Below are 12,488 nucleotides of genomic sequence, written 5' to 3' on the forward strand. Positions count from 1 at the left end.
ATTTTGCTTCCTATGGCATGGATTGTTATTTTTCAGGTAGTAAGTAAAGTTTATTGTTGGAGCCTTTTGGGACATCCTCCTCTATATTCTCTCTCTATCCATAGTTACTTTTATGATCCTTCCTTCTCTCCTAACATTTTCACTCTAAAATAAGAAGAGAGGATAAAATATTTTGAAAAGCTTAGTTGTTATCTGCCACTTCGGCAACATTCACTAATCTTTAAGATTCTTATCTTCATTTATTAAAGAAGAATGACTGTCCCAACATTCCATAGCAAACAGGGACATGGCATCGATCAAGCACTGGATTTGGAGTCAGAGGACCTGGGTTTACATCCTAAGTCTCCTTTTATTAGCCCTTTGAAAATGAACAATCCACTGAGCTTCTCTGGACCTCAGTTTTCCCACCTATCAATTGAACTGGTCAGACTAGATGATCTCTAAGGCTTCTATCAATTCTAAAACATACGACTGATTTGATTATCTTTCCTGTTCTAACATTTTATAAGTTTATAACCAGAAATTATAACCCATTACATTTTCTTTTGGTTGGGTAAGGGGAGATTTCTTCATTGCTTAAAGTGAAAGACTAGGTTAAATTAAGTTGTGTCAGTTAATTGAGAGAGAGAAAGAAAATAGCAGGAAGGTGATTAAATGCTGTTTTTTATTTTTAGAATTTTCTTTTCCTACAAATTTTAGTCTGAGGATTTATATACTTTTGTCACAGGAACTCCTGTAGCTAAAGTTTATTCTCTCCCACAAGACTGGAAATAGAGGGCCTTGCATTCTCTGATCAAGCAAAAGAAGGAGACAAATGAGGAAGGAGAGGGTTGAACAAAAGGGGATGTGCTAGTAAATGTTTAACAACTGAGATCACTGGGTGGAAAAAACTTCAAAGTTTAATCTGTATTAATAATGCTTTCTTAAGTCTTGACAGTCAACAAAACAAGCCCTGATTTGTAGCCATTGCCAGTTTCTGAGGTGTAAATGCTGACACTGAAAATTTATTATTGGGTCTCTCGGGCTGGTTAGAGCTGGCTTCAGCACACTCCTGGATGAAAAACAGGTGACCAAGAGTAGAAGAGTGAGTAAATAGCTAGCTCTTATCCCTTCCTATCTCATTTGATGTCTGACAACGCAAGTGTGTTTTGTTTAAAGTGCCTTGTAGGATAGCTATTTTGGTGCAGAAGAAGGTGGGAGTAATTAAAATTTCTTGATCATCTTTTCCTTGGAGCAGTGGAAAGATTGTGAGCCTGGAAGCCTGTGTTCTAGCCCTGGCTCTGTTACTAACTTGCTGTGTGGACTTGGGGCAGGTCACCTCACCTTTCTAGGCCCTTCAGTAAAATAAAGGGAGTGGACTAGATCAGAGGTTTTCAACTCAGGGTAAAGGGAATCCAAGGATAGATTTCAGAGAGCCCATGAATTCAGATGGGAAAAGTTATATCTTTAATTTCTCTAACCTCTAAATAAAATTGAAGATTTTCTTTAATTATTTAAAAGCATGATTCTTAGAGGGGGTCCATAGGCTTCATCAATTTGCCAAAAGGATACATGATAAAAAAGGTTAAGAACTTTTGGACTAGATGATCTCTGAGGTGGCTTTCAGTTCAAACATTCTTTGAATCCTCTCTACTAAACAAGTAGGTTAGAGGGATATCATAGAGGGATAGCAAGGCATCTGACGAGTCTCATAAGATTCTTGTGGAAAAGAAGGAAAGATGAAGGCTAGAAGAGAGTACAGTTTTAAGTGGATTCCCCATAATGGCTGTACCCAAAGAGTAGTGATCAAAGATTAATAACAACCTGGAGTAAGGTCTCTATTGGAATGTCCTGGACATCTGTCCTTGGTCCTATGCTATTTATCATTGTCTTCAGCGATTTAGAAGACATCAGGACATAGTGGATAGAGTGCTGGATTTTGAGTGAGAAAGATATGGATTTAAATCCCATTTCTCGTTTAACCTCAGGCAATTCGCTAATACCTATTTACTAAGTTATAAGTGGGTTGTACTCCACCAACAGAATCACAGATTCTTGAAATACTATTGCATCAGTGACTCAGATGAAAACATAGATGACATAAAGATGGAAGGTATGGTTAATGCTGGGTGACAGAGTCAAGGGTCCACAATGATCTTGATAGGCAGGAATGATGTGCAGAATTGATTTTAATAAAATGAAATTGAATAGAGAGAAAAGTAAAGTCCTAGACTTTGTTTCATAAAATCAAGTGCATTAGTATGGCATGTAGGAAGCATGACTAGATTAGAATTCCTATTTAAAAAAAAATATCTTGGAGTTTCAGTGGACTATAAGCTTAATTTCAGTGAACAATGTAATACGGCAGCCATGTGCTCTTAGGCTAATGTGATTTTAGGCTGCATTTACATCCATCCATCCATCTATCTATCTATCTATCCATCCATCTTTTATGGAAATGATAGGTTTGTTGTATTCTGATCTGTGTAGCCTGCCTTTAGAACTCAGTGCTCAGTTCTGGATATAGCAAGGACATTGGCAAGTTAGAACATAGTGACAGGAGGAAGACTCAAATGATGCAAGACATGGAGACTATGACATAACAACAACAGCGACAACAACATACTAGCATTTACATAGTGCTTGAAAGTTTGCAAAGGTCTTTACACATATTACCTAATTTAATCCTCACAACAACCCTAGAAGGTAGGTGCTACCTCTATTTTTCAGACGAGGAAACTGAGGCACAAAGAGTTTCAAATGACTTTTCCAGGGTCATACAGCTAGATAGTATCCAGGCTGAATTTGAACTCAGGTTTTCCTGGCTCCAGGGCCAGCATTCTATCCACGTTGCTCCTAGCCATCTGATAGAATGATGTATTCAGTCGTTTCAGTCGTGTCTGACTCTTCGGGATTCCATTTGGGTTTTTCTTGGCAAAGATACTGGAGTGGTTTGCCATTTCCTTTTCCAGATCATTTGACAGATGAGGAAACTGAAGCAAACAGGGTGAAGTGACTTACCCAGGATCACATAGCTGGCAAGCGTCTGAGCTCGGACCGAACTCACGAAGATGAGTCTTCCTGACTCCACACCCGCTACTCTATCCACTCTTCTGCCTAGCTGCCCCATAGAAGAACAGACCCAAGGAAACAAAGCTGTGTTTGAAAAGCGATATGGAAGATAGATCAGACGCCTGAGAGGACAGACTTTGGAGCAAAAGGTGGAAGTTTCAGAGAGGTAGGTTTAGGCTCAGCACAAACAACAACAAAATCCTAGCAGAGTCCACAAGTGGAACAGGCTGAGCACTTTTCCTGTTTCTAGAGATCTTCAAGCATGAGTTGGATGACTGACCGCTCGCTGAAGATGCTGTGGAGGTGGATGGACTAGATCACCTGTTAGGCCTCTTCTAAATCTGAGATATGGGTAGTCTTTAATCTTCTTAATCTACAAGTTCTATGGTGCTAGAAGGGATAGATAAAATGTTGGATGTTAGGATGAGGATCCAAAAGGATCCTACAGGATAAAACAAGTGGATAAACCTGGGATAAATTAGTAAGGATAAATGTAAAGTCCTATATATTAGTTCAAAAAAAAAACTGGACTATGGCAAGGTTCCAGTTAGTACGTATAATGAATCCTCCAGAAGTGGTTGCATTATTTGAATTCATTCTACTTATTTCTATTGGGTTGGAACTAACTATCATATTTTACATAATCGTAACTTTAAAGAGTAAACTAGAATACATGCAACCACTTCAAAGGGTGCATTATTCATATAATTGGAACCAACTTTATACAATTTGAGGATCAGAGGCATGCTAGTAAATATCTAACAAGCAGCTCTCCAGGGGAGGGTGTTTATGTGCACATGATTCACTTTTCAGTTTCAGTTACATTATTAATATTTTCTCTATCACCTTCTTAAGTCTATAGTAGTTAATCAACAAAACAATAAACCAGACCCCAGTTTGTGGCATTTGCCTATGTCCAAGGTATAAATGCTCACATTGAAAATTTAATAATCAGCTCTCACATCCATTATGAACTGGCTCATACACAGTCCTGGTATACATGTAGGGATAACAGTTTATGTGAAAAAATGGATTTTAGTGGACTGTGAGCTCTGCATGTCAACAGTTATGACATAGAAAACCAAAAAATATAGTAAATATCATCTTAGGCTGCAGTGTGTCTATAACACTTGACAGTTATAGTTTCACTTATACTCTGCCCTGGTCAGACCACATCAGGAATATTGTGTTAAATTCGGGGCAGGATACTTTAGGAAGGCCATTGACAAGATGGATCAGGTCCAGAGGAGAACCCCGAAAGAGGAGGATTATTTGAAATATAACTAAGATTATTTAGCCTGGAGAAGATGGGCTGGGACATGACTCAACGGGGCCCTCTTTCCAGAAAGGCAATCTTTTCATTCTTCTGTAATTGATTCACTTGGTCACTCTCCACAAACTTAAGCCTCCCATACATTGTCTCCCTCCAGTGAGGGAGTTGAGCATTCGCGTAATCAAAAGGAGACAAAAACCTTCAAGCTATCATCCTGCATCTCTTTTCCCATCTTCGCTAAACTCCCAGAAAGAGTTCTTCTACATTCACTGCCTCCCCTCCCTTTCCTCTCATTTATTTCTCAATTCTTCACAATCTGTCTTCTGACTGATAGTCATTTTATATAGAAACTGCTCTCCTCAAAGTTACCAATGAACAGTCCTCATCCTGTCTGCTGCATTTGATTACATGGACCATACTCTTCTGCAGGTATTCTCTCCTCTCTAGGTTTTCATGATATCTCTCAGCTGTCCTCCTCACCCTTCTAACCAATCCTTTTCAGTCTCCTTTGCTGATTTAATCACTTAAATCGGAAGTTAGCAAACTGCAGCCCATGGGCCGTATCCAGCCTACCTTCTGTTTTTGTATGGCCCACAAGCTAAGACTAGTTTTTTAAACATTAAAAAAAATTTTTCCTGCCATTTAAATAAAACTCTGTTAGAAATAAACTTCTGAGACAACACGATGTAGTAAAGAGAGAACACTGGACTTGGGAATTCAGGCTCTAACATTACTGTGGACCTTCAGCACATCATGTCTCTTCTGTATGACTCCGATTCCTCGTCTGTAAAGAAGTTGGATCGGATGATGTCAAAGGCTCCTTTTAGCTCTGATGGTTTATGTCTAATCTTATGTCTTGTGCATCTTACGATGGTGAGATCGTTTACGTCAGCTATTTCATGTCTTAGCTCCTTCCTGCGAGATGCCTTTTCCGTGATTTAGGATCATGAGATTTAGAGCTGAAAGGGACCTTAGAGTAAATCTTGTCCAGTCCTCTCACATTACAGGTGAGGAAACAGAGGCCCAGACAGATGGCAGGAACTGGCCAAGGTCCTAGGGCTAGTAAGCCACAGAAGTGAGATTCAAACCCAAGTCCTCTAAATCTGGGGCTCCCTCTGCTATGCCATGGTGATTTGTTGCTCGGACTTCTCAGTCTGGGAACACTACCACCAGCACTTCAACAAGAAGGAGCTCATGATAGAAAGGACTAATTGTTAATGTTAATTCTGGAGTTATGACATTAACTGAAAATTCATAAGTTTACAAGCCTCTTACAGAATCACCCTATTACTTAATGTAATCACTTTCATGTATTTTAATTCATTAATAATTGGCTATAGCCACTGAAATCCTACTCTATTGTTTCATGATGGTACGGAAATCATGGGTTATTGGAGGTTATTAACGCCTTGACAGCTTACACCAAATTGGAAAGGCTTTGAATACAAGGACTAGTGATGGCTTATATGTTAGTCATCAAAGGACCAGCTTAGTTAAATTTGGAGAGGCTCCTTGTCAAAAGCAGGATACTTGGTGATGAATTGTCTTTGGTTACAGCAACTCATTAAGATCACATTTAGGGGCAGCTAGGTGGCCCAGTGGATAGAGCACTGGCCCAGCAGTCAGGAAGACCTGAGTTCAAATCCAGCCTCAGATACTTATTAGCTATGTGACCCTGGGCAAGTCACTTAATCCTGATTGCCTCCAAAAAAATCACGCTTAGTGTCTGATGAGGTGCAATGAGAGGGGAAAGCCTATTTGGACAAAATTATAGATCCTTAATTATCATAATTATCTTAAGTATTAAGGAAATGATAAATAAAAGGGGAAAATAAAACTAAAAGGAGAAGTATAAATAATAAAAGAAAACAAAAAATTCTAGAATGTTTTATTCTATCCTTAGCCGAGTAGAAAGTAATTTTTGAAAGATAAAATTCCATTTTCCCCCTTTCCCTAATTTCTGTTCTTCCTCGAAATACATGTTTTCAGGATGATCTTGTTTCCAAACTATTATGTAAAAATGTTTTTTTTTATTTTGTCAGTTGGTTTAAAAGAAAGAGCCAAGCTACAAAATAAGACTTGAGGTGTGATTATTTCTTTTCACAGAACTTCAGTCTCAGCCACCTATAACACAATAACTGTACAAGGACTGGTTTACCTTTTACCACGTTAATCAGCTCCTTTATCCGTAGAACAGCTGGTGTCAGTACTCCTGTCCCATTAACTGAAGCAATGTAGCTCTCCAGTCCCCCCTCAAATACGTCTAGCTCTTGTACAATGTATGTGTACACGCAAAATTCAATTATAATAAACTGGAGGAGAAATGGAGGAAAGGTTTTAGAGATATTGTCATTATTCATGGCATAGCCCAATGCACACAAAGTCCAATGTTGTTCTGAAGACTATTTTTTTAGGTCATTCAGGCTCTTTATCTCTTTTAAAATTCTCTCTAGTCTCTATGTGGTTCTGATTTATTTAAATGGCACTGAAAGGTGAGAAACGCTCTGTACCTCTACCGTGTTAGAACATCAGATAAATATGGGTCCAGACATTCAGATGGGAACTCATTAAATTGAATCAAATTTTTACAAGTAGTCCAAGGTCCTATCTCCATTGGTAGATAAAAGGAAGGCTTTAGGGTGACTTTGGGGATGACCCAGGCAAGATAATAAAAGCATTTCTTTTTCACAATGTATTTTATGTTTTATTCACCGACATTACATGAGCAATCCCAGAAAGAACATGGTTTTATTTTTGCCTGTGGAAAGAGTACCAGATTGGGAATCAGTAGACCTGGGCATGGATACTTATGCCCATTCTGCTACTAACTAGCCGTGGCATCTTGGTCAGTTTTTTCACCTGTCATTGGCACAGGCCTGATCTAATTGTGATGGGAGATTTTATTTATCCAGATATCTTCTAGGGCTTCATCTAAAAAAAGAGAAAAGCTAATAACTTCTTGACTTAATGATAATTTCAGCCTTTGAAAAGTAGAAGACCAAACAATGGGAAATTCTATACTCGAATGGATTCTCATGAACAGGGAAGAACTGGTTGCTTGGGGGTAGAAAGGATTAGAATATTGAGAGGAGAAAGGGGAAGTGACCATTCCATATTAGAGTTTGTGATAGGAAAAAGGAAAGCTGAACATAGTCTGACAGGTACCCTGGATTTTGGGAAAGCAGTTTTCAAAAGATCCAGAAGGAAGGTGTGGGCTAAAATTCTCTAGGAAAAGCAGCTGAGAAGGAGGAAGAAAAACCTCAATGAAATTCTGAGAGCCTGAAGGGAATAATTCCAATGAGGCGATTATCTCAAGAAATTAATGAAGAAGCCCGGGGAACTTAAAAACCAATTTAGATTTTTTAAAGAGATATGAATGTAATTTGGAAGCAAAGGTAGATAATTGAGGATGAATAATATGGGAGCATGGTATAATGCTGTAAAAATCATGTCAGGAGGTCTCTAGCTATGGAGCTGAGGCTGGTGGAGGTCATGGGACAATACCTGCCAACAGAACGAAGGAGGCTCAGTGACTACATTGTTCCTTGGCAAAAAGAACAATTTTTGCTCTGGAAATGTCTGAACAAGGAAAAAAATGGTTAACAGGAAGCTGATACCAATCTTAGCAAGGAGACGGTGAGACAGTCTCATTGCCCTTGACAACTTCAAGTCACCTGTCCTCGAGTACTGAAAGAATTGACTGCTGAATGATTTTGAAAGATTGGGGAGAATGACAGACATACCACAGGACTGGAGAAGGGCAAGTATCAGATTTGTAGGAAAGAAAACAGAATTTGTCAATTATGGTCTAGGGGGAAGGGGGAAAGGGGAAGGGGGCAAGCATTTATTAAGTGTGCTGGGCACTTTACAGATATCATTATCTTATTTGATCCTCACAACAGCCCTATGCGGGAAATGCTTTTATGGTCTCCGTTTTACAGTTGAACCAATGGATGTTAAACAACTTGCCGAAGGTCACACAGCGAGTAAGTGTCCGAGGCCAAATTTGAACTTGGGTCTTTTGGACTATGGGTCCATTACTTTATCCCCTGCATGACCTAGTTTACCTAGCAATCTAGACTTCCATTCCTGATAAAAATTTCTCCTGCCCTGTCTAAGAATGCTTCTTAAAGGTGAGTTAGCTCTAGCATTTGTGAAGTGAAGGGCATTTTAAAATTTAAGTAGAAATCCTGAGGATGAGAGGGATTGGTTAGTATGGGTTTTCAGGGAATCTTCTTTGGCAATTCAATTTAATAAAATTTGTTAAAAACCTACTATATATAAGACACTAGAGACACAAAGACAAAGATGAAACTCTTTAAGGATTCTTTAAGGAATATAAATTGTACTAGGTAAGTAAATACAAGAATAATTGGATATTGAATAAAACACAAGTGGAAGTAAAAGGAAACCCTTACATGTAGGAATACATCTGAGCTGAGCCTTGAAGGAAACTAGGGATCCTAAGAAGTGGAGGTAGTGAAGGAGCACATTCCAGGAAGGAGAGAAGTTCCAAAGACTGGAAATAGAATGCTGAGTTTGGGAACAGCTAGTATGCCATTTTGGCTGAGGCATGGAGTAATGTAAGTAAAGTAAGATGAAATGCCTGGAATTGTAGATGGGAGCCAGTTTATAGAATGCCATAAATACCAGGCTGAGAAGTTTGTATCTTAGGCAATAGGGAGCCAATGAAGATTCTGAAGCAGAGGAGTAACATGGTCAAATGTGAATCTTAGGAATATGTATTTGGCAGCTCCACTCAAGATGGATTGGAGAAGAGAGATCGAAAGGAGGGAGACCAATAAAGAGGCTATCAAAATAGTTGAGGTGAAAGATGAGAGAAGGAAGTAGGGTAGGGACTCTGTGAAGGGAACAGATGGAAGAGATGTTGAAATGTTAGAATCTACAAGACTTGGCAATTGGCTGGGGAGCAGCCAGTTGGCGGGGCAAGAGAGAAGTAAGTCAAAGTAAGTCAAAGATGACCTGGATGTGAATTTGGATGACTTGGAGTGGTATCTTTACCAGAAACTGGGAAGTTTGGAAGAGGGATGGAATGGGGGAAGAAAGAATGAATTCTGTTTTGTACAAATTGAGTTTGAGATGTTGATGGAACAACCAAGTGGAAGGTGATGTGGGCCTTGACAGAGATCATGGATGATTTGGAAGCCATCCACATGGTGATAACAATGATATTGCAGTAAGCTAATGAGATCATCAAGAGAGTGTATAGAGAGAAGAGGTTTTAAAACAGAATCTTGGGGGACATATATTCTAAATAGGTAGGAGCTGGTTAAGCGACTGAGGAAAAGTGACTGAGATGCAGTGGTCATGGTAGCGGTTTTAGTATCCATGAAAAGAAGCAGTGATTACTAAGAGACAGGTAGAACAAGTTATGCCATATTATCCTCATTTTGACAAGGTTACTAGACAGTCAGATAAAGGGCAATACTGTAGGGAGAACATACCTGGATTTCAGAAAAGCATCTGACAAAATATCACATAGTCTCCTTATGAACAAGGTGGAAAGGCGTGGGTTAGATGATAATGGTATTAGGTGGATTAATATAGGCTTATAGATGTCGACCTGGAAAAGACCTTTGAGGTCATCTAGTCAATTCTCTCATTTCACAAGTATACACTGAGAGCAAACTGCCTGGCTGGAATTCAAACCCAAATCGTCTAAGTATGTCCATCACTCTTTCCTCTTTTCTATACTCTGCTTACCCCTGCCATACTTCCCACAAAGAATGGTTTGAATTATTGGACCAAACCATTACCAAATAGTAATTAATAGATCAGTATTAAGTTGGAGGGAGATATCCAGTGGAGTACCCTAGGGACTTTTCTTTGCCTGCATTCTGTTGAACATTCTGTTGATCAGACTTAGATGAAGGCAATGAGAGTATGTTGATTAAATAGAAACCTCTGGGAGAATGCTAACATTTTAGATAACAGAGCTCAATATGACATCTACAGCCTAGAAGGATAGACTGGATCTAAGGAAGAATGAATGAAAAATAATTTGGTAAGTGTTTACTATGTGTGTGCCAAGCATTGTGCTAACTACATGGGATACAAATACAAATCTGAGACCGTCCCTGCCCTGAAAGAGCTTGCATTCTAATAGAGAGAGACAACTCATATGGGGAAGAGGTGGCCATTGAGGGTGTTTTGGTCTGGAAAGTCACAGGGTTGGAGATTGGAGCCATAGGAATGATACACCCTTTCCAGTAGGAATAGCAGTATTGATTTGACAATGGATCCCAGACCAAAAGGTGGAAAGCCAGGGTGGAGGAGGCAGGAAGGAGAGAATATGTATGGCAGTCCCAGGCAAGAAAATGACTAATGAGACATGTGACTTTGTACTTACACACTCAGTGAGTCAAGAGAGCAAATTTCCCTAGGGTGGAAGTTTCCAAGATGAATGTATTAAGTTCCACAGAGCATCATATCTGGAGGTCCAGAGGTCAAGTGATCAGGTGAGTACAGTACCACTACAAGGGCAGATGAAGGAAGATGGCCAGAATGTGAAGCATGGCTGAGGCCAGATAGATGTAACAGGCGATGAGAGTTTGCACTCACACACTCAGGCCAGATCTGGCATGTGCCAGGACAAGAAAATGACTGGGGGGAGTGTGTGAACCATGACTCGGGCTGGTAGTCAGGACAGCAGGGGCCCCAAAGGAGGAGTTCAAAGCTGAGTGGATTAAGGCCCTGAGAGTATGGCCTATGGAAGTCCAGTGGGCCAGAGTGAAATGTAAGGGTAGAGAACAAGAAGAGAATCAGGATGTGAAGCATCATTGAGGATGCCTAGATATAGAGGGCCACGTGACTTTGTACTCATATACTCACCAGTAAAGACAAAGGGGGTCCTGGAGGGCTCTGCTGTCTACATAAGTATTGTGCTAGATGACTTTGTATATTTATTGCAAATTTGGTATGGAATTTTAGAGTTGGGAGGGAGCTAGGCAGCCATACCCTGCTGATCAATAACTACCTCTGTTGCCCACCTGAAAAGGAGTCATCCAGCCTTTGCTTGAAGACTTCCAAAGAGAGGTAATAAGGTCCAGAGGTAGGGAACCTGTGGCCTCAAGGCCACATGTGGCCCTCTAGGTCCTCAAGTGTGGCCCTTTGACCGAATCCAATCTTCAAAGAACAAATGGAAGTTTGGATTCAGTCAAAGGGCCACATGTGGCCTTGAGGCTGCAGGTTCCCTACCCTTGGAATATACCATATCCTGAAGCAACCCATTCCACTTTTAAATAGTTCTAATTTTTAGGGAGCTTTAATTTACCTCTTTTCATTTTCTACTTATTACTTAACTAAATGTCCAATATGTAATTGGTGATACAAGATTGAAGTTCAGGGGAAAAACTGGACCTGGACATATATGTATACATACATACATACATACATACATACATACATATATATATATATGTGTGTGTGTGTGTGTGTGTGTGTGTGTGTGTGTGTGTGTGTATCTGGGAGTCATCTGTATGGAAATGATAAATAAACCCACAGAAGTGATGAGGATACCAAGGAAGAGTATAGCAGTAAGACGAGGGGGCCTAGAGGAGAACGTTGGGGATCACCCAGAACTGAGAGGCGTAATTTGGATGATAAAACAGTAGAGGGTGCTGAGAGTGAACACTTCCAGGAAGCTATGCCTCTCAATTCATCCCAAGACTACACGGGCTGCCATACTGAGTTTGCTGCTCATTAAAATCCCTTATCTTTTTCAGTATGATCATGACGGTAAAGTGCTACTCTAATATATTGACCTTGCAATGTTTTAAGCAAACTAGAATATTGTATTTGAGATTAGCTAACGTCTAAAACATGGGCCCTTAATGGCCCATGATACTTAAAAAGACATTTTAGATCAGAGCCTTGAACTGAACTGAATTGGATCATTTACATGGTTAGGTACTCAGAGATAACTACATTCAGTTTCATACCTTAAATTGAAATTCGTAAAACTTGCATGTAAAATCTGAAAGGTTTGTGATCCCTAGCAGTGTGGAAACTCCCTTCCATAATGGAAAATGCAAACCCTATAACTAGGAAGTTGTTTGAAGGGTATAGACGTTAAGTGGTTTACTATGGGCACGCAACTAGAAAATTTCACAAGCAGGATACCACTAGAACTTGTAACAATCAT

General features: G+C 39.7%; 1 protein-coding gene across 5 annotated transcripts in view; it reads right to left on the minus strand.

Annotated features, from left to right (window-relative positions):
- Window positions 1-12,488, minus strand: part of LOC118834067 (stimulated by retinoic acid gene 6 protein-like) — an 88,179-nt gene that overhangs the window by 22,168 nt on the left and 53,523 nt on the right. For all 5 annotated transcript variants that reach the window (XM_036741514.1, XM_036741513.1, XM_036741511.1 and 2 more), the window contains one exon: window positions 6,483-6,636. In XM_036741514.1, the coding sequence (XP_036597409.1) occupies window positions 6,483-6,636 (154 nt within the window). The remainder of the gene's footprint in view (window positions 1-6,482; window positions 6,637-12,488) is intronic.

The sequence above is a fragment of the Trichosurus vulpecula genome, chromosome 1 (assembly GCF_011100635.1).
Source record: "Trichosurus vulpecula isolate mTriVul1 chromosome 1, mTriVul1.pri, whole genome shotgun sequence".
Lineage (NCBI taxonomy): Eukaryota > Metazoa > Chordata > Mammalia > Diprotodontia > Phalangeridae > Trichosurus > Trichosurus vulpecula.